At 39.5% G+C, this 22,427-nt stretch overlaps 2 protein-coding genes across 3 annotated transcripts in view; both read left to right on the top strand.

The window, feature by feature from the left end:
- Positions 1–3,034: 3,034 nt before the first annotated feature.
- LOC146567351 (thiosulfate:glutathione sulfurtransferase) lies at positions 3,035–5,315 on the top strand. Its single transcript, XM_085285970.1, has 4 exons — positions 3,035–3,289; positions 3,776–3,898; positions 3,987–4,149; positions 5,009–5,315. Exons 1-4 carry the CDS (start codon positions 3,109–3,111, stop codon positions 5,070–5,072), a joined length of 531 nt encoding a protein of 176 aa, XP_085142096.1. The 5' UTR covers positions 3,035–3,108; the 3' UTR covers positions 5,073–5,315.
- Positions 5,316–7,274: 1,959 nt separating this feature from the next.
- The window catches only part of drd3 (dopamine receptor D3), a 75,236-nt gene continuing 60,083 nt past the window's right edge, over positions 7,275–22,427 (top strand). The window contains exons 1-2 of one of the 2 annotated variants that reach the window (XM_085287124.1): positions 7,275–8,235; positions 9,879–10,211. In XM_085287124.1, the coding sequence (XP_085143250.1) occupies positions 9,921–10,211 (291 nt within the window). In that variant the 5' untranslated portion in view covers positions 7,275–8,235; positions 9,879–9,920. The remainder of the gene's footprint in view (positions 8,236–9,878; positions 10,212–22,427) is intronic. The other variant, XM_085287125.1, reaches the window with a different exon arrangement.

Here is a 22,427-nt window from a genome sequence, read left to right on the forward strand (position 1 = left end):
CAGACATCTTCAACATATCACTCATCCAGGCTGTCGTCCCCACATGTTTTAAAGCCACCACAATCATTCCGGTTCCAAAAAAGTCATCTCCCTCCTGCTTTAATGACTACCGTCCTGTTGCACTTACTCCCATCCTGATGAAGTGCTTCGAACGACTAGTCATGCAGCACATCAAGACTGTCCTGCCCCCCTCCCTGGATCCCTTCCAGTTTGCGTATCGGCCCAACCGCTCAACCGATGATGCCATCTCCACTGCACTCCACTCGGCACTCACACACCTGGACAAAAAAGACTCATATGTTCGAATGCTGTTCATAGATTTCAGTTCAGCATTCAACACTATAATCCCCCAACAGCTCATTCAAAAACTGGTCCAGCTGGGGCTCAACACCTCACTGTGCAACTGGCTGTTGGATTTCCTCACCGGAAGACCTCAAGCAGTACGGGTTGGCAGTAATACATCCAGCACCATCATTTTAAACACAGGGGCCCCGCAGGGATGTGTGCTGAGCCCCCTCCTCTTCACTCTGCTGACCCATGACTGCACTCCATCATACAGCTCCAACCTCTTCATCAAGTTTGCGGACGACACAACGGTGGTGGGTCTCATTAGCAACAGGGATGAGACCGACTACAGAAGTGAGGTGAGACGCCTGGCCACGTGGTGTGCTGACAACAATCTCTCTCTGAATGTGGAGAAGACGAAGGAGATTGTTGTGGACTTCAGGAGAATGCACACCCAACATGCTCCTCTGACCATTGACGGAGCGTCTGTGGAGAGAGTGAGCAGCACCAAGTTCTTGGGTGTGCACATCACAGAGGATCTCTCCTGGACGTACAACACCACAGCACTGGCCAAGAAATCACAGCAGCGTCTCTTCTTTCTCCGCAAACTAAGAAGAGCAGGAGCACCAGCCCCCATCATGTACACTTTCTACAGAGGCACCATCGAGAGCATCCTGTCGAGCTGCATCACTGTGTGGTTTGGAGCCTGCAATGCGTCCTGCCATAGAACCCTCCAACGCATAGTGAGAGCTGCAGAGAGGATCATTGGTGTCTCTCTCCCCTCCCTCCAGGACATTTACAGCACCCGTCTCACTAAAAAAGCCCTTTGCATAGCGGCTGATCCCACGCACCCAATGCAAAGCTTCTTCAAGCTGCTGCCGTCGGGGAGGAGACTGCGGAGTCTCCAGGCCAGGACCAGCAGGCTGAAGGACAGCTTCATCCATCAGGCTGTCAGGAAGCTTAACTCCCTCCCGATTCTGCCCCCTCTCCCCTCTCTCCTCCACGGTCTCACTGAACTCTGTCACACACACACAAACACACACACTCTCTGACTCACTCACTGGCCTGCACCAGTTACCAGTCACTTTGTGGAGCATTGGACTGCCATTACCTCATAAGACTTTGTTGTTACACTTTCTCTTACCGTACATTACTAAATCTCCATTTGCACTATTTGCCTATTTGCACTACTCTGCCTGGTTTACACTCAATGTCACTTACCCATTATATTGTATATTGTACAGCTTTCTTGTTATATGTAAAATTGTATTTATTAAAATTTTTACTTTTTAATTATTTTACTTGCATTTTTAATCACTTTTATATTTAAATATATTTAAATGTTCATTTGCTATTTATCTAGGGATTGAGAGTAACGCAATTTCTATTCTCTGTATGTCCTGTACATGTGGCAGAATCGACAAATAAAGTTGACTTTGACTTTGACTTTGACTTGACTTATTAGTTCCATTCTAAACTGTTATTGTTAGTTTTTTTAACAGACACTCATATAAAATATAATCATGAAAGTTACTAAATGTAAAGTTTCTGCATAAAAAAAAATAAGTCAGACTAAGACTCTCAAAGTGTGACGTTGAATTAAAATTAAGTATTGCAAACTCACCCTCCCTATCCAACGCCAACTCCAACGCTTACCTCCCCCATGATGTGGACATCGGGTCAGCTGGAGGCGCAGCCGAAGATTGCAGCGGTCCCAGATCAGATGTCCACACTGGAACACTTTCCCATGTTGCTTGTCTGTGTTTATTGTGTTATGGTGTGTTGATACTTGTGCATTCCTGTATTATCCTTTTGTGTTGCACATTTCGATGTTTTTTTTCCTCGCTACCTGGCCTGACCTGTCTCCCCAATGTGATGTTTGTATTGTATGTACGGTCGGCAACGTCTGTCATCTCGGTTGTGGGCAAAAGACCTGCAACTGACAAATAAAGGCTATCTCAACTCTCATCATCATCACTTAAAAAAATAATGTGCACTATAGATAAGATATTACAGGTGAATACAGTCCAGGCATCATGAAGAAGAGTAATGAAGTTTGACGGCCACGGGTAGGAATGCTTTACTGTAGCCTTCAGTGATGCATCGTGGCTTAATGAGTCTTTTGCTGAACATGCTCCTGCATCCTGTGTGAAGGATTTCTCTAGTATTGACTGTAACCTGGACAGCATCCTCCTTTCTGAAACATCCGTCAGAAAGTCAAGCTCCACATCAACGACGTTGCTGGCCACATGAATCGGATTATTGAGCAGTGCTGTTATGCACTACCCTCAGTCTGCTGCTGCAGCACACCAATAACATAGAGGATTCGACTGGACACCACAGACTCATAAAACATCCTGAGCACCGTCCAGCAGATGTTTTAACTATTCCTTTGAAAAGATAGAAAAGTCACTCTATAAGAGACGTGGTGCTATAATAATAAAAAAAATCTTTTTATTCAGGGTAGAATATCACCTGAAAACATTTTTTTAACCCTTTCTTAGCTGTTGTCCAAATCTTACGCATTTCTTTCCTTTACCAGAGGACAGGCATCAATGTTTTTAACTAAGTTTAACTGTTTGTAAAGTTGTATGGAGCTAGTTAGCAAAAAGAAAATGGCAACAAACCTGCTTGATTTCACTGCCCTCTATCGGCAGAGAATGAAAGCCCTTTTACCAGCGGTTGGTGCTATAACTGCTACATCCTGAGATCGGCGCCAAACGCACCATTATTTAAGGAGCACCCCCTCCCAAAAAGAAGGAGAAGAAGCATTAAACAGGCTGAGTGAATGTAGTCATTTGGTGATAACAATAAAGTAGCAGTATGTATTTAGGTCGTGTCAGTTCGTGCGGTCCAGTAGTGTGCATAATGCTGTCCTTCGTGCTGTCCCGGAGTTTCTGCCAAGGTGTTACGGAGGCGCACCGGAGGTGTTACTCGACCTTTGGGTCGACATGTCGGACTTTTTCAACATCGAGTCCGAAATGCGAAGAAGCATCAGACAACGGTAAAACCGTCGTTGTGTCCTGTCGAAATCCTCTTACAGGAATAAAATAATAATCTTATAATACTAGTCCAGCATGTCACTTTGAGTCTACAGATATATTTCTTAGTAACTAATATTAATAGTTTGATCTCATAGTATTTTGTGTTAAACTGCTGGAATGCTGTTTTAAATCGTCAATTGCCCTGACTGTGTGTGTCACAGTCTGTGTTTATGGCTACCTATACTCAGCATTTTCACAGCTGAATGGACTGCAGGTGTACACAAGCAGTTTCTCTCAATATTTCAAAGAGAGGATAATACTGTAGCTTAGCTGTGGCACTTTGATTTCACCCCCACAGTGTTTACCATCAGCAGGGGTTCAGATAACACGTACTCTAATTAAATCAGGAAATGGTGGTTTCACATAATTTTCAACGAATATAAGCACTATAAGCAACAATAAATTAAAACTCTTTCTTCCTGTTTCCTTTCTTTGTTGCTTTTCAGGTTCAGTGGTGACCTACTCAGAGCTGAAGACCATGCTGGCAAGCCATAACATTCAGCTCTTTGATGTGAGAAATCCTGATGAGTACCAGGCTGGACAAATTCCCCAGGCCATCAACGTCCCACGTAAGCAGGGTTCTGAAACTTGTAGGGACTTGTCTGTTTTCCTGCATTTGTAGTTAACATGTGTGTTCTTTGTTGGTATGCATGTCAGTGGACAACCTGGAGGAGTCTCTGCAACTGTCCCCTGAGCTCTTTGAGCAAAGGTTTGAAGTGAAGGCTCCCACGAAAGCTGACGACAACATTGTGTTTCACTGCAGAAGTGGCATCAGGAGCACCAGAGCACTGAGCATCGCTCATCAGCTGGGATTTAGCAAGTAAGTAGTAATACATGTGCTTGTTTCTATGCAAAACAAACCTGGAGATTAAGCACACTACTAGTGGAAATTGACTGTGGGAATGCGATGTGCGTGTTTCCAGGGTAAATTTATGGAGAGGTGATGTCTAATACTGTATGGCGTCACTGAGAGATTTACAAAGTCTGAAAACATTGGGGCATTGCCAAAAACCTGTGTTGCTAGCTCTGTAGATTATGCTGTGGAGTGTTTTCTCTTTCTCCAGAACCAGTTCTAAGGGTATAGGCTAATGGTACAGAGCGATGGTGGAGAAATGTGGCCATTTACAAGTTAAGTTGGCAAACTGGACAGGGATCAGCAACAAAATGGGCAGTTAGGTCACAGACGAGCGTCCTGCAGATCAGGTTATGCCGAGTGAAGATCAGATACACTGTGAGGAGATTAGACTGGATGGCAGGTTTTATACTGCATGCAGTCTCACTGGCTCTGATAGACGGGTTGAAAGAAAATTATTTACTTAGTTTTGTGAATGTGCGATTTCCATACAGATATTTTTCTACTGACAAATCTACATGAAGTCTCATTTGGCCTATAAGGAAAAAAATGTATGTGCATATAAAAACAAAAAAAACTCAGACATTAATCATCAATCAATTGAGATAATTAGTTATTTTTACAGCACTTCTGCTACATTTAGATGTCTCCCAAGAAGTCAATCCATGAGATATAAATAGTGCATTCCTGCTGCAGCTGGAGAAGTGTCCTCAGGTGATACTTTGACTTGCTGAACTGTGGGCGACCTTTGAATATAAAGCAAACAACAGTGTTAAGAGATTAAGCTCCTCTATCTGTGCTTTTGTTTTTGTTTTTCCCCCCTCAGGGCGAGACATTTTAAAGGAGGCTACTCAGAGTGGGTCGAGCGAGAAGGAAAGCGAATCGGGTGAAATCTGCACTGAAGTTCTTCAAAGTACTGTTCCTTTTATTCAATGCACTGTGACTGGGATATATTTCTTATTTTGTTCAAGAGTACTGTCAAAAGAAGTTTTTAACAGTTTTGCTGTAACTTTACTAAAAATATTACAAGTGCCCTTTTTATCCTGCTTCAAGATATGACATGAATTGGCAGCTGATGAATGTGAAGGTTCTTTAAATAAAAGCTATAAAACATTAAACATTGTGTTAAAATCTTTTTTTTTTCCTTTGTCATTATAAATATCTAATTAGTATAGAAAAAACAACCCACCTGTCCATTTTATATTCAAGTTTTTGGTTGTTTTGTTTTTCTTTTTTCTTTTTACCACGTTGATGTTTCCATGAAAACACTGAAAAAAAGGACAGCACAGAAGTAAAAATACAGGAGACAAGCTCATTAAAATGTTCATTTAAATAAGTGGTGAGAAAAATTTACTTCCATTGGCCCAAATGAGCATGTGGCTGTTTCGCCCGCACTTTGAGCTTATAATAATGGATTGCATTTATATAGCGCTTTTCTAGGCCACCAAAGCACTTTACAATTCCACTATTATTATTATTATTATTATTATTATTATTATAGGTTTTTTGTTGTTGTCAGCAGCAGCTGAAGACTACACTGGGTGTCACTCCTCTGAGCTAAGGACATTTGCGTAATAAAACATTGAGAAAACATTTCTTGGTCTGATTAACCCTTATTTCCTGTTGCAACATTTGGTAGAGTTGGTGTAATGAGATCCCTTCCCAGACGCCTTAACCCCCACGCATATCCTGGGCCATTTGACCTCAGTAAATGACATGAAGGGTGGGGCTAGGTTTCACAATCAATCAATACAACAAGGGAAAACAAATAAAATAAAGCTCTTTAGAATACCTAATAAATAAGCAATCCATAGGCTTTTATTATTATGTTTTACGTAATTATTCAACTGTGTCTATTTCCATTTAACATGTCTCCTAATATGTTCTCCTGAGTGTTAGGTATTTTAGTACCATGGGAGCATTTACTGGATATTGTTTTATAGTGACATTATACAGGAAAACTCTGTCATTCAACAAGGTTGAAATACCACAGAGATCACTCCCTCAGCTACATTAGTTTCTTAATCTTTTAGACGCCTGTTGAAGGCCAAATGGTTTGTTTCAGATTTCACTAATGAAAGAACTCTTCGTTTTGTGCCTTGAAAATATGTCGCTGAGATAATCACAATTGTAGCTGAACTAATAAACTACACAAAGGATGCTTCTTCACCCAAGGGCAGGAAGACGCTCCCTTATCTTGGTCTGTACTGGTTTAAACTGATAAATCTGCTGTCTCATGAATTTTACCCTCTATATAAACTGTTGTACTTGTGAATAAAGTTGAGTCACTTTGGGAAGACAATCTAAAGCAGTCTCTGTTTTCTTGTTCTCCCAAGCTGCTCCCGAGCTGCTCGTACTAACACGCTGAATGGCATGCTTGAATATTACTTGAGAATATATTTGACTGTGTTACAGACTAAGGGACATTCTCTGCTGATAGGTGAAGGTACATTCTCTGCTGATAGACGTCCACGCCTCGGAGGAAGCCGATCCACGGAGTAGGCCCTGGAAACAGTTTCCTTCAATGAGTTTCATTTTTTTTTGTCCTTTTGCAGTGTGAACATACCCACACATGCACTGAATTATTTCAATTTGGAATAACAGCAGTTCAGCCTGAATGCCAGCAGATAGCAGCAAAATGCCAGCCAACTCTAAGTGCTTATTTCCATTTAATCTCCAACACTGTTCTTTTTATTATTGTACCATGCCCTATAAGGACTGACCTTCACAGTGGTATTAGTCTGCGCTGATATTATATATATATATATATATATATATATATATATATATATATATATATATATATATATATGCCAGAAAGCTTCTGCAGACAAGAAGGATGGGTCAGATTTCCAGTGGGCACCAAGGACATTTAGGCACTTTTACATGAGTTAAAACACAAACTGACAGGTGGTTCAGGGTGAAAAATGATCAGTGGGCGATTGTTTGTCAGCGGCTGCAGTTACACAGGACAGGCCATTAACTTCCTGCTGCTCGCTGCTTTTTAAAATGCACTCTACCAAGGCTTTGTAATAAAGTCGACTACATGGCTCTGTTTTGAATTTTTTTTAATTCTGGAAATGTAAACCACGTGGCCTTTATTTGTCTCCAAAACGGCTGTTGTGCTAAACCTCCCTCACAGGACTTTAGCTGAATTTTCTCCGGTTTTTTTTTTTTTCTTCCTTCTTTGCAAGCTGGAATGTGTACATAAATGGGAAAAATGGCACTCTCGTGTTGTTTCTTCCAGATCCCACTTATTTGGTGCGCGCTGTAGGGGCTCGTGCAGTACTGATTCCTCTTATCTTAAAATGTCATGAGAGAGGATGGGGGGGACGCATTGGATGAGAGCAGAGAGATATAAGGCAAAAAGCTCCTGGTATTCTTTATCTGCATAGAGTTTCTTTTTTCTTTTTGGTATTTCTTATGTCGCAGGGTTATAAAGTGGCCCATAAAGATAATGGCGCAATGGTTTACACATGTTTTTAAGCACCCAGGTTGGCCTAATGCCCCACAGGTCTTTCATTTAGTTGTTTTATGAGGCCAGCATCTGGCTATTTTTATTCCAATATCACTTCCAGCAAAGCACGACCCAGACTGCGAGACTGTGTCAGGGTCATACTGATGAGGGAGGGGATTCTAACTCACAACGCAGATATACAAAAACTTCTATCATAGCACTGACACGCAATCATTTTATCCTCAGATTAAAACATGTTCCGCGCCCCCCTCTCGTAATAATTAGCCACGGCGTCACTAAGCACACCTGATGTAGCCACAACAACTCCGGTGTGGCCGCAGAAAGCTCACCGTAGAAAGCCTCATAGCCACCGAGAGCCGGTGGGGGGTAAATGAAGTGAGCGAGCGAGATTGGAGCTTCATCTGTGAGCTCTCAACATCCACATTCGCCCGTGCGCAATGTCACCGAGCGCTTCCCCGGCTCCTCCCGCTCGCCTCGCAGGGCTGGACGCAACGACCGGGCAACTTTTAACTCAGCACGGATGATGCTTTTCCTCGATGGCATCCGATGAATTCTTCACTGCGAAACACTAACAGGTATGTAAGCGTGTGTGCGTACTTTTTGTTTGGGGTTTTTAAAAGAAAAAGCAGTAATGTATTATTAATTGAAATGTTTTATGTGTTGTCTCTCCAGCTAAATCCTCATCCGCTGCTCGTTTAACAGTTTGATTGCGCATTTACTTGGATAACTGATCATGTGGCACAATCATTTTTGTCCCTAATTGGGCCATTCATGTGTGTGACTGGACCACAACTGACCTCAACCTTTGCAGAAAGCTGATTTCGACGCACGATAGGGCGCTGCAATTATGGGCTTTAACTGAATTCTGCGATAAATGTTTGACGATCGAGTAATAAGATGAACTTGGCAGGTATTTGTAATAAATTCCAGCTACCAAAATGAATTTATTACGCACAGCTAGACTGGGGGGGATCCTTGACAGGGTGTCAGCCAAGTCTGCTGTGGCAGCAGCCCACCCCTTAGTCTATGCGCAGTTTACGGTATTATTGGGTTAACATAACTGTCTTTACGAAAAAACATAAAGTTAAACACCGTCACGATCGCCGCCACTGTGCAGGCTTCACTGTGACTTCAGAGCATGTCCGCTGAGTCAGATGCGATGCCACCATGCATGTGCATTGAAGGGTCTGTTAGATGCCTACTTCACAGGCACTTATGAGAGGTCAGACCCCTGGATAGGAGCAGTGAGAGGCCGGAATAAGCGGTTAACATTAAAGCGAGGTCGTAAAACAAAAGTGTGCACAGGGCAATCAGGTCCAATTAGCACTTGTTACAAGTATAAACAAACCCTTCAGCAGAGCAATATGCGACCTTGTGCTCCTGTTCAGACTGAACACACACTGTGTGTGTGTGTGTGTGTGTGTGTGTGTGTGTGTGTGTGTGTGTGTGTGTGTGTGTGTGTGTGTGTACAGATGTGGTTTTCCTCAAATATTTTTTGATTGGCATCCCTGCAACCTGCCACACCTCATTCTGTGATAAATCCACTGCTGCACTCCCCTGAGGAGACTTCAAGGTGATCGGTATTGGTGCCTGGCTTTCCCCTGCTTCTTCAGGTTCTCCTGTGGACAATAATACGATACAGGAGCTATTGAAGAGCTTGGTAGCATTATAGACTGAGAAAATCTTTAAAAGCCTCCTGGGTCTGAGCCAGTTCTAAAAAGGATCTGATTTTCTCTGTGTCTTTCTCCCTGTTTCTGTCACTGAAAGAATGGGGGAAGCTGGATTAGATGGATCAGTATGTTTACCATACTTACCATGTTTACCGCAGTGCTTTTGAAAGGCTGACTGGAACAATCATAAATGCATTGCACAGTCGAAGCATACATTGTCTGCTGAGTCTTTATGGAGATGATTGTCTCTATAGGAGCCATGGAGCCGTATCGTGAAGAGGCGTCAATACGCTCCCCCATTTTTTATTCAGCAGGAGAAATGAAACTCTCGTGCCAGCAAAAAGCAGCGATGCTCTGCAAAGAGAGTGTTACTGCTGGGATTTATCTCCTTACGTTTCATTTATCAGTGCATCTGACTTGTGTTGGGAGTCAGCATCTGTTTTCCAGCAGGCCTTTCTATGGGTAAATTCACCTAATGACTAAAGTGTGGGAATCCAAAAGGAAACAGAAGGTTGTGTGTTTATTCCAATACTCTTTTCTTTGGGCAGGTCTGCCAAACATCTCACCTCCCATGTCACTGGGACGTCTCAATGGCGATGTTTAGCAGCTCGGAGCGGCTCTGGAATGAGTCAGAGCGCCTCAGATGGGATGAGAGGAATGAGACCTTGGAGGCACCATGGCAGGATGAAGGGGAGCGCAATTACTATGCCATGCTGTACTCCCTGCTTATCCTAGCCATCGTGTTTGGGAACGTGTTGGTGTGTCTGGCCGTGCTGAGGGAACGTTCCCTCCAGACAACCACCAACTACCTGGTGGTGAGCCTGGCTGTGTCTGACCTGCTCGTGGCCTCTCTGGTCATGCCCTGGGCTGTCTACCTGGAGGTGAGTGTCTGCATTTACATCCTTCAGTATCTCACGCATGTTCTTTTCAATAGCGTTTTAAAAATGTATTGTAATTACATCCATATAGAAGGATTTTCTTTACATATTTTGGAGGTTGAATGGTCATATTTTGCACTGTTTGGCAGAGGTTTCATTCCTGCTGCTAATGTTTAGAGTAGCAGAAGCTGAATCAAACTTTTATCCATGCTGAGGTGGGATCTGACAGAAATGGAACTCATTTGCGTTGGTCTGTTTTTCCCTTTGAATTTTCTTGTGATGCACTACACCGCTTCCAGCTCTCCGCTTATTCTTCTCCATGCCCGCACTTCAACTCTTTAACCTGAATTCCAGAGAACATCACAGAGTTGCAGGGGGCAAAATGAGACAAGAAGATTTCAGGTCATTTTGTGCCCAGTGTTCTCACTCAGTTGCCCCATAATATTACAACAGGTCTTTGCACTGATGATCTTACCCTGCTGGACAAATTCTGATGCAACGTGTTCTTGCCAGCCTGCAGGGCCTTCCACAGAAATACACTGTTTGGTCTTTGAGATACTCCTCAACATGTGGCTGGGATTGGTTTGAAACAGAAGTTGATATTTGCTTTCAGCGCCAGTTTGAGCTGAAATCTCATGGATGCACATGCAGATACCCACAGCAGGACTTCCAAAGAGCAATTTAATTTTCTTCTTATTAGAAAAGCTTTAGAAGAATCGGACCTTAAAGGAAATTACAGCCAAACAGAAACCAGCTAAAGTGTTAAGGTCAAACGTTTTGCCCCTTCTAATTACACCTTGGTAGTTCATTTTTATTTATCCATGTACATTTTCTAACTATTTCAACCATTCATTTTAAGCAAGTGTTTCACTCAGCTATCACTGTTTCATCATTTCTTTTCACTTGCTAACAAACTAGTTCCCATTCCTATTGGGATTACACCATTTTTAATCCTAATTGCATGTTTGCCTGCTTATGGATGTTTGTTTTTATTAATTGTTGATAATTAGTACCCTGCAATATTCCCACTAACAGCTGCAGAAGTGCCGCCTAACAGCAAATAAATCATGGAGAGCCCTGAAGCAGGGGGGAAGCAAGACATGATTAGAAATATGGAGGATGTAGACGGGATAAAATACCGTTATTTAGGAGTGAATGAGTTGAGATTATGAAGAGAACAGAGGAAAGTTGTGTGGAAGACAAAATAAAAAAGCTAAACTCAAAGAGGGAAAGGATGAGGGTCATTTGAGCTTATTACATGGTGACAGCTGTGTGGGTGATCCAAAGACAGTAATGATGATGAAAGTATTTTAGGTAGTGATTCAGTATTTATGTAGATTATGCATAATTGCTTAAGGATATATTGAATATTAAATAAGGGCGTCATCTGCTCTGTAATTGGCTGAGCCGCAGATGATAAAGAGGCTTCTGCAAACTTGTGAATTTCATTCTTATCCAACCTTCGCAGCAAAAAGCTTTTTATAGTTTCTGTTCACTTTTATTTACTACTTGAAGATTACTCACTAGTGTAACATAGTTTTTCTGGTAATTATCGCTTTCCTTCGTGTTACTTGCTGTTCACCAGCTCCATTAAGTATGCAGGTGCACATGACCATCAGACAACCACACTTCACTAAGGTCACTGAACGCTGCAAATTTACTTCAGGCAGGCTCATAGGTGTGTATAGAACAACCTCCTTGAAGCTCGCAGAGAAAGAGAGTGTTCCTGCAGGACAGGTGTTTGCCAACATGAGTCCTGAAGTCCGGTTGTGTTTAATAAGCAGCCAACCTTTCGTGCAAGAATTTTGCACAGTGTCAGCAGAAAGTGCTTTTTCTCCTGCAGTGCAGAAGATTCAACAGCAGACCGACCCAAAAAAAAGTAATTACACACCCAGTGAGCAGAAGTTGACAAATTAAAGATGATTACATCCTCCGAAAGGTAAATTTAGGGCGCCATAAACCTCGACAGGGTTCAGTCATGGGTTTAACTTCCTAGCGAGCAGCTATGTTGTAAAAGCATGTGCTACTTTTTTTTAAATTTGGAGTTGGATCTCCTCATTTCAGATTCAAAGGGGAGCTTATTAAACACTGTAAAAACTGGTTATTAAAAGATAATATGACACAAAAGTCCAATATTCATTATTTTAGAGTAAATTTAAAAGAATATTGTTTTAAAAAAAGGCTGGGGAGAAACTTATTCAGCATCAGAGGTAAAGACTTTCAGCTCCCAAGACTAAGCACCATCACCCTGGGAGCTGTAATCTGAAGGTCTGCGGATTAACCTGATGTAGAGGGATGCTGGTGAGCTTCAGCAGGTGTGTTCTTACGAGAAAAGTCAGTGAGCGTCGCTCTTCCTGTCCTCAGCGGGAGCCAATCATGTGCCCTTGAGCAAGTCATATTATCCTTGAATGGAGCAGCTGATCTATGACTTGTACTTGAGCAAAGTGGTTGCAATGGCAGTAATGAATGAGCGCTCACGTCTAGCACTTCATCCTAAACAATGTCGCTCAGCCTCCAAAAATATGCAACATGACTGTATAGAAACGGCTCCATTTATAAAGTGGAGGCTATATTCTCTTTTTAGGGTAGTCAGGTGTTAAATGAGCCGGTTCATATATAGCACTTTTATACTCGAGCACTTGGAGCGCTTTGTACGACTTGCCTCATTCACACGAGCACTTTTTATACACCTTTATATCTAACATTGACACGCCAATGAATGCATCGGAGCAACTTTGGCATGCAGATTAGCAGTCAGGAATTGAACTACCAACGTCTGATCTAGTCTTATAATTAGTGTGAATGCTTGAAAAGCATTCACAGTATTGTTCTTCTAATTAGTGTGAATGCTTGAAAAGCATTCACAGTATTGTTCTTCTAATCTTTATTATTAGTGTGAATGCTTGAAAAGCATTCACAGTATTGTTATTCTAATCTTTATTAGTGTGAATGCTTGAAAAGCATTCACAGTATTGTTATTCGAATCTTTATTATTAGTGTGAATGCTTGAAAAGCATTCACAGTATTGTTATTCTAATCTTTATTATTAGTGTGAATGCTTGAAAAGCATTCACAGTATTGTTCTTCAAATCTTTATTATTATTCCATATTCCGTACGTTTTTTGGCATCTAACTCCTTCAAAACCGTTCAACTTAGAAAAACCATTCAAACACCGTTAGATTCCTATTATTTTGGACATGACTGCTTCTATTTTTCTCATTTTTAACATTTATATTTTTAATTTTATTCAACTTTATTCAACAAAAATTTCCCATGTATTTCAATGGGGAGACCCTTCAAATTCTCATTCAACTTACTCATTTTTAAACTCTTACTACTTCCACATACATTGACATAGAGCCACCATTCAAACTTTAAAACGAAGACAAGACATTCAACTATTCAACTTGTATTTATCTTTTCAATATCTATTATACTTTTTCTTCAGTTCCAGTTTAAGTTTCATGATGTTTTTTCACCCGTTTCAGAGTTTATAATGGGTGTGTATGGGACGGAATGTTGGGGCTAGAGTGAGACAGCTCAACTGCTAGAGTGAGAGGAGCAAAAAAATTAATCTTAAAATCTTTTTTAAAACTGCTGCTGTGTCCGCAGCGTTTGCTCTACAGGTATGATTTTACCCTCAAAACGTAGCCATGGCTGTCCTCTTTCATCCAATGTGTTTACTATTGTACTAGGTGTTATGGTTCTTTCATAAATGTCACCAATGCACAGCCTCCTCCCTCCAACTCTTCCATAGACTCTAATGTTAAAATGGCTCAGAAGGTTCGTTTGAAAATCAGAAGAGCATGGTGTCTTTCCACTGTCACCACGTCCATATAATAAGCTCCACAGGCATGAAAACTGAGAATTAGGTAGACTAGACATTGCTGTCGCTCACGGTGAAAGAATTTTGTCAATACGACTTTTACTTTTCATTTGGGAGCGATTTGTTTCGGCCTGACTTTTCTGTTCATTTTAAGCAGCAAAAGTGAGGCGCATGTCTGTGTACGTGTGTATGGAGCCCTTGGGTGCGGTCACTATAGCAACCAGGCTCACACCTGCCTGCTTAACGAGCTCTCTCTCTCTCTGCCAAGATTCATCTTAAACACTTCTCTTTCAACTGCTGCTGTGTCCACAGTGTTAAAGCCATCATTTTACCCTCAAAACGTCGCCATCGTTGTTCTTTTTCCAACATCTTGTCTTTCAAAGCTCAGAGATGTAAACTTTTTAAACTGTGTGGGTCCAAGTGGAGGGATCACATTTTAGTCATTCAGTGATTCAAAGAATATGACCTTTTAATATTCTTTCAGATGTTTTCTGACTCTAAATGTTCTTTTCTCATTTCTTAGGTTTTTCTAATTTACAATTAAAACATTTTCAGCTTTTTTCCAACTTCTTCTTCTGTGTAACCTTCAGCTTTTAGCAGTTCAGCACTGTTGTTTTCAGGTTAAATTCGGGTTTTTTTTTTTTTTTATCTCATTCAACATTTTTAACTTAAATTCAGTAATTATTTCATTTCAATGCATACATTCAGATTCAAGCATTCACACTGCAGTTTCTTCAGAAAATGCACTTTCTAGTTAGTGTGAATGCTTGAAAAGCATTCACAGTATTGTTCTTCTAATCTTTATTAGTGTGAATGCTTGAAAAGCATTCACAGTATTGTTCTTCGAATCTTTATTAGTGTGAATGCTTGAAAAGCATTCACAGTATTGTTCTTCTAATCTTTATTAGTGTGAATGCTTGAAAAGCATTCACAGTATTGTTCTTCTAATCTTTATTATTATATTTTCTTTTTCCGTACGTTTTTTGAAAGCCTACTCCTTCAAAACCGTTCAACTTAGAAAAACCATTCAAACATCGTTAGATTCCTATTATTTTGGACATGACTGCTTCTATTTTTCTCATTTTTAACATTTATATTTTTAATTTTATTCAACTTTATTCAACAAAAATTTCCCATGTATTTCAATGGGGAGACCCTTCAAATTCTCATTCAATTTACTCACTTTTAAACTCTTACTACTTCCACATACATTGACATAGAGCCACCATTCAAACTTTAAAACGAAGACAAGACATTCAACTATTCAACTTGTATTTATCTTTTCAATATCTATTATACTTTTTCTTCAGTTCCAGTTTAAGTTTCATGATGTTTTTTCAGCCGTTTCAGAGTTTATAATGGGTGTGTATGGGACGGAATGTTGGGGCTAGAGTGAGGCAGCTCAACTGCTAGAGTGAGAGGAGCAAAAAAATTAATCTTAAAATATTTTTTAAAACTGCTGCTGTGTCCGCAGCGTTTGCTCTACAGGTATGATTTTACCCTCAAAACGTAGCCATGGCTGTCCTCTTTCATCCAATGTGTTTACTATTGTCCTAGGTGTTACGGTTCTTTCATAAATGTCACCAATGCACAGCCTCCTCCTTCCAACTCTTCCATAGACTCTAATGTTAAAATGGCTCAGAAGGTTCGTTTGAAAATCAGAAGAGCATGGTGTCTTTCCACTGTCACCACGTCCATATAATAAACTCCACAGACATGAAAACTGAGAATTCAGTAGACTAGACATTGCTGTCACTCACGGTGAAAGAATTTTGTCAATACGACTTTTACTTTTCATTTGGGAACGATTTGTTTCGGCCTGACTTTTCTGTTCATTTTAAGCAGCAAAAGTGAGGCGCATGTCTGTGTACGTGTGTATGGAGCCATTGGGTGCGGTCACTATAGCAACCAGGCTCACACCTGCCTGCTTAACGAGCTCTGCCTGCCACTGTACCAAGATTCATCTTAAGCACTTCTCTTTCAACTGCTGCTGTGTCCACAGTGTTACAGCCATCATTTTACCCTCAAATTGTCGCCATTATTGTTCTCTTTCCAACATCTTGTCTTTCAAAGCTCAGAGATGTAAACTTTTTAAACTGTGTGGGTCCAAGTGGAGGGATCACATTTTCTTCATTCAGTGATTCAAAGAATATGACCTTTTAATATTCTTTCAGATGTTTTCTGACTCTAAATGTTCTTTTCTCATTTCTTAGGTTTTTCTAATTTACAATTAAAACATTTTCAGCTTTTTTCCAACTTCTTCTTCTGTGTAACCTTCAGCTTTTAGCAGTTCAGCACTTTTGTTTTCAGGTTAAATTCGGGTTTTTTTTTTTATCTCATTCAATATTTTTAACTCAAAATTCAGTAATTAATTCATTTCAGTGCATACATTCAGATTCAAGCATTCACACTGCAGTTTCTTCAGAAAATGCACTTTCTAGTTCTATTTTATTATTATCTATTCCGTACGTTTTTTGAAAGCCTACTCCTTCAAAACCGTTCAACTTAGAAAAACCATTCAAACACCGTTAGATTCCTATTCTTTTGGACAACACTGCTTCTATTTTTCTCATTTTTAACATTTATATTTTTAATTTTATTCAACTTTTTTCAACAAAAATTTCCCATGTATTTCAATGGGGAGACCCTTCAAATCCTCATTCAACTTACTCATTTTTAAACTCTTACTACTTCAACATACGTTGACATAGAGCCACCATTCAAACTTTAAAACGAAGACAAGACATTCAACTATTCAACTTGTATTTATCTTTTCAATATCTATTATACTTTTTCTTCAGTTCCAGTTTAAGTTTCATGATGTTTTTTCACCCGTTTCAGAGTTTATAATGGGTGTGTATGGGACGGAATGTTGGGGCTAGAGTGAGACAGCTCAACTGCTAGAGTGAGAGGAGCAAAAAAATTAATCTTAAAATCTTTTTTAAAACTGCTGCTGTGTCCACAGCATTTGCTCTACAGGTATGATTTTACCCTCAAAACGTAGCCATGGCTGTCCTCTTTCATCCAATGTGTTTACTATTGTCCTAGGTGTTATGGTTCTTTCATAAATGTCACCAATGCACAGCCTCCTCCCTCCAACTCTTCCATAGACTCTAATGTTAAAATGGCTCAGAAGGTTCGTTTGAAAATCAGAAGAGCATGGTGTCTTTACACTGTCACCACGTCCATATAATAAACTCCACAGGCATGAAAACTGAGAATTTGGTAGACTAGACTTGGCTGTCGCTCACGGTGAAAGAATTTTGTCAGTACGACTTTTACTTTTCATTTGGGAACGATTTGTTTCGGCCTGACTTTTCTGTTCATTTTAAGCAGCAAAAGTGAGGCGCATGTCTGTGTACGTGTGTATGGAGCCATTGGGTGCGGTCACTATAGCAACCAGGCTCACACCTGCCTGCTTAACGAGCTCTGCCTGCCACTGTACCAAGATTCATCTTAAGCACTTCTCTTTCAACTGCTGCTGTGTCCACAGTGTTTGCTCTAAAGCCATCATTTTACCCTCAAATTGTCGCCATTATTGTTCTCTTTCCAACATCTTGTCTTTCAAAGCTCAGAGATGTAAACTTTTTAAACTGTGTGGGTCCAAGTGGAGGGATCACATTTTCTTCATTCAGTGATTCAAAGAATATGACCTTTTAATATTCTTTCAGATGTTTTCTGACTCTAAATGTTCTTTTCTCATTTCTTAGGGTTTTCTAATTTACAATTAAAACATTTTCAGCTTTTTTCCAACTTCTTCTTCTGTGTAACCTTCAGCTTTTAGCAGTTCAGCACTGTTGTTTTCAGGTTAAATTCAGGGTTTTTTTTTTATCTCATTCAAGATTTTTAACTTAAATTCAGTAATTAATTCATTTCAGTGCATACATTCAGATTCAAGCATTCACACTGCAGTTTCTTCAGAAAATGCACTTTCTAGTTATTATTCCATATTCCGTACGTTTTTTGGCATCTAACTCCTTCAAAACCGTTCAACTTAGAAAAACCATTCAAACACCATTAGATTCCTCTTCTTTTGGACATGACTGCTTCTACTTTTCTCATTTTTAACATTTATATTTTTAATTTTATTCAACTTTATTCAACAAAAATTTATAATGTATTTCAATGGGGAGACCCTTCAAATCCTCATTCAACTTACTCATTTTTAAACTCTTACTACTTCCACATACGTTGACATAGAGCCACCATTCAAACTTTAAAACGAAGACAAGACATTCAACTATTCAACTTGTATTTATCTTTTCAATATCTATTATACTTTTTCTTCAGTTCCAGTTTAAGTTTCATGATGTTTTTTCACCCGTTTCAGAGTTTATAATGGGTGTGTATGGGACGGAATGTTGGGGCTAGAGTGAGGCAGCTCAACTGCTAGAGTGAGAGGAGCAAAAAAATTAATCTTAAAATCTTTTTTAAAACTGCTGCTGTGTCCGCAGCGTTTGCTCTACAGGTATGATTTTACCCTCAAAACGTAGCCATGGCTGTCCTCTTTCATCCAATGTGTTTACTATTGTACTAGGTGTTATGGTTCTTTCATAAATGTCACCAATGCACAGCCTCCTCCCTCCAACTCTTCCATAGACTCTAATGTTAAAATGGCTCAGAAGGTTCGTTTGAAAATCAGAAGAGCATGGTGTCTTTCCACTGTCACCACGTCCATATAATAAACTCCACAGGCATGAAAACTGAGAATTCAGTAGACTAGACATGGCTGTCGCTCACGGTGAAAGAATTTTGTCAGTACGACATGTACTTTTCATTTGGGAACGATTTGTTTCGGCCTGACTTTTCTGTTCATTTTAAGCAGCAAAAGTGAGGCGCATGTCTGTGTACGTGTGTATGGAGCCATTGGGTGCGGTCACTATAGCAACCAGGCTCACACCTACCTGCTTAACGAGCTCTGCCTGCCACTCTGCCAAGATTCATCTTAAGCACTTCTCTTTCAACTGCTGCTGTGTCCACAGTGTTACAGCCATCATTTTACCCTCAAATTGTCGCCATTATTGTTCTCTTTCCAACACCGTATCTTTCAAAGCTCAGGCATTTAAACTTTTTAAACTGTGTGGATCAAAGTGGAGGGATCACATTTGAGTCATTCAGTGATTCAAAGAATATGACCTTTTAATATTCATTCAGATGTTTTCTGACTCTAAATGTTCTTTTCTCATTTCTTAGGGTTTTCTAATTTACATTTAAAACATTTTCAGTTTTTTTCCAACTCCTTCTTCTGTGTAACCTTCAGCTTTTAGCAGTTCAGCACCTTTGTTTTCAGGTTAAATTCGTTTTTTTTTTGTTGTTTTTTTTTAATCTCATTCAATATTTTTAACTCAAAATTCAGCAATTAATTCATTTCAGTCCATACATTCAGATTCAAGCATTCACACTGCAGTTTCTTCAGAAAATGCACTTTCTAGTTATTATATTTTATCTATTCCGTACGTTTTTTGTACTCCTACTCCTTCAAAACCGTTCAACTTAGAAAAACCATTCAAACACCATTAGATTCCTATTCTTTTGGACATGACTGCTTCTACTTTTCTCATTTTTAACATTTATATTTTTAATTTTATTCAACTTTATTCAACAAAAATTTCCCATGTATTTCAATGGGGAGACCCTTCAAATTCTCATTCAACTTACTCATTTTTAAACTCTTACTACTTCAACATACATTGACATAGAGCCACCATTCAAACTTTAAAACGAAGACAAGACATTCAACTATTCAACTTGTATTTATCTTTTCAATATCTATTATACTTTTTCTTCAGTTCCAGTTTAAGTTTCATGATGTTTTTTCACCCGTTTCAGAGTTTATAATGGGTGTGTATGGGACGGAATGTTGGGGCTAGAGTGAGACAGCTCAACTGCTAGAGTGAGAGGAGCAAAAAAATTTATCTTAAAATCTTTTTTAAAACTGCTGCTGTGTCCACAGCGTTTGCTCTACAGGTATGATTTTACCCTCAAAACGTAGCCATCGCTGTCCTCTTTCATCCAATGTGTTTACTATTGTCCTAGGTGTTACGGTTCTCTCATAAATGTCACCAATGCACAGCCTCCTCCTTCCAACTCTTCCATAGACTCTAATGTTAAATTGGCTCAGAAGGTTCGTTTGAAAATCAGAAGAGCATGGTGTCTTTCCACTGTCACCACGTCCATATAATAAACTCCACAGACATGAAAACTGAGAATTAGGTAGACTAGAAGCTGCTGTCGCTCACGGTGAAAGAATTTTGTCAATACGACTTTTACTTTTCATTTGGGAGCGATTTGTTTCGGCCTGACTTTTCTGTTCATTTTAAGCAGCAAAAGTGAGGTGCATGTCTGTGTACGTGTGTATGGAGCCCTTGGGTGCAGTCACTATAGCAACCAGGCTCACACCTGCCTGCTTAACGAGCTCTCTCTCTCACTCTGCCAAGATTCATCTTAAACACTTCTCTTTCAACTGCTGCTGTGTCCACAGTGTTACAGCCATCATTTTACCCTCAAATTGTCGCCATTATTGTTCTCTTTCCAACATCTTGTCTTTCAAAGCTCAGGCATTTAAACTTTTTAAACTGTGTGGATCAAAGTGGAGGGATCACATTTGAGTCATTCAGTGATTCAAAGAATATGACCTTTTAATATTCTTTCAGATGTTTTCTGACTCTAAATGTTCTTTTCTCATTTCTTAGGTTTTTCTAATTTACAATTAAAACATTTTCAGCTTTTTTCCAACTTCTTCTTCTGTGTAACCTTCAGCTTTTAGCAGTTCAGCACTTTTGTTTTCAGGTTAAATTCGGGTTTTTTTTTTTTTTTTATCTCATTCAAAATTTTTAACTTAAATTCAGTAATTATTTCATTTCAATGCATACATTCAGATTCAAGCATTCACACTGCAGTTTCTTCAGAAAATGCACTTTCTAGTTAGTGTGAATGCTTGAAAAGCATTCACAGTATTGTTCTTCTAATCTTTATTATTAGTGTGAATGCTTGAAAAGCATTCACAGTATTGTTGTTGTAATCTTTATTATTGTGTGGATGCTTTAAGCATCCACACTATTGAGTTCCTGTTTCTCTTTATTCTTTATTATTATTATTATTATTATTATTCTAGTTGCTTCCGTACACTTTTCGCCGTTAAACTACTTCCACAATTTTCAGCCGATTTTCACCGTTCAAATTTTAAACTATTCTGCTATTTTTGCTCTTTCCTGCTACGATTTTTGCTATTTTTAACTATTATACTTTTTAAAATATTAAGCTTTTTTCCTTTAATTTGTCCCATTGAAATGAATGGGAAACTTCAGCAATTCTGCTAAAATTTGCTTGTTTTTGAAACTTAACTACTTCCTCATATTTTCACCTAGAACAACCATTCAAATTTTAAAATGTTCACAAATTATTGGGCTATTCAGGTATGATTCAGCTTTTTCAAATCTTTTACTGTTTTACTTTTATGCCTCTTAAAGTTTTGAGTTGCAAAATTGTGATTTTTCACAAAATACATGTGTTGTTATGGTTGCTATGCTCTTGGCTTCCAGTGTGCCACTGAAGGTTTTGCAATTTTCACTTCATGTCCGAACAACTTCCTGCTACTTGCTCAATTTTCACTCAACTTCCACAAATTATACATCAAAACGTAGGTATTTTTGCTGGCTTTCAGAAAATGTCACCATCATTGTTGTGGGATTTATAGAATTTTTGCAAATCTCCTCAGACTAACACAAGGTCAGAAAACTCTCCATATAAAGTGAATGGAGAGCTTGTTCAAAATCACCGCTGGATTTCTGTAATGAGAGGCATATTCGAATCGTCATATCTCCTTAACGAAGCAAAGTTAAGACATGAGGCTTGTCCCCGAATATCTTCATACACCCCTGACGCTCACAATTCAAGAATTTCTTTCTCACCTATTACCGTTCTGAAATGAGTTGGACTTGTTTGAGGGTAGGAAATTCGTCCTTCGCTCAGATTTCTTCAGATTTCAAACTGTGGAAATGAACCACTTTTTTCTCTCGTCATAACTTTTTGTTGGATTTCCACAGAGACCTGAAAATTTCCATGATTGTTCACCAAAGCCTGCTGTCTCTTACGGTGAAAGAATGATATCGATACTCCAAATAGATTTCGAGTTACAAAGCGTTGTTTGAGGGCAAGTCAAGGCAGTTTTTGCTTCGCTCTACTCAGTTATGGTGCATTAGAAGTCAAATATCTTTAATAATTCATATTTTAATGATAAATTGTAAACACTGGAAGATTCCCCCATCTCTTCTGAACAAAACGGTGTAAGAATGACCGCTCTAGCCCCTACGGTTTGGAAATTATGGTCATTTGTTTGAGGGGAGTCCTCACTATGAGAAATAGGCTGCAATAATCCTGTGCCTCTCTGTGC

This window comes from Mchenga conophoros, linkage group LG9 (genome assembly GCF_057382185.1).
Source record: "Mchenga conophoros isolate Kocher_MC1m ecotype Shallow Benthic linkage group LG9, M_conophoros_male_GT1.1, whole genome shotgun sequence".
In the NCBI taxonomy this organism is placed as follows: domain Eukaryota; kingdom Metazoa; phylum Chordata; class Actinopteri; order Cichliformes; family Cichlidae; genus Mchenga; species Mchenga conophoros.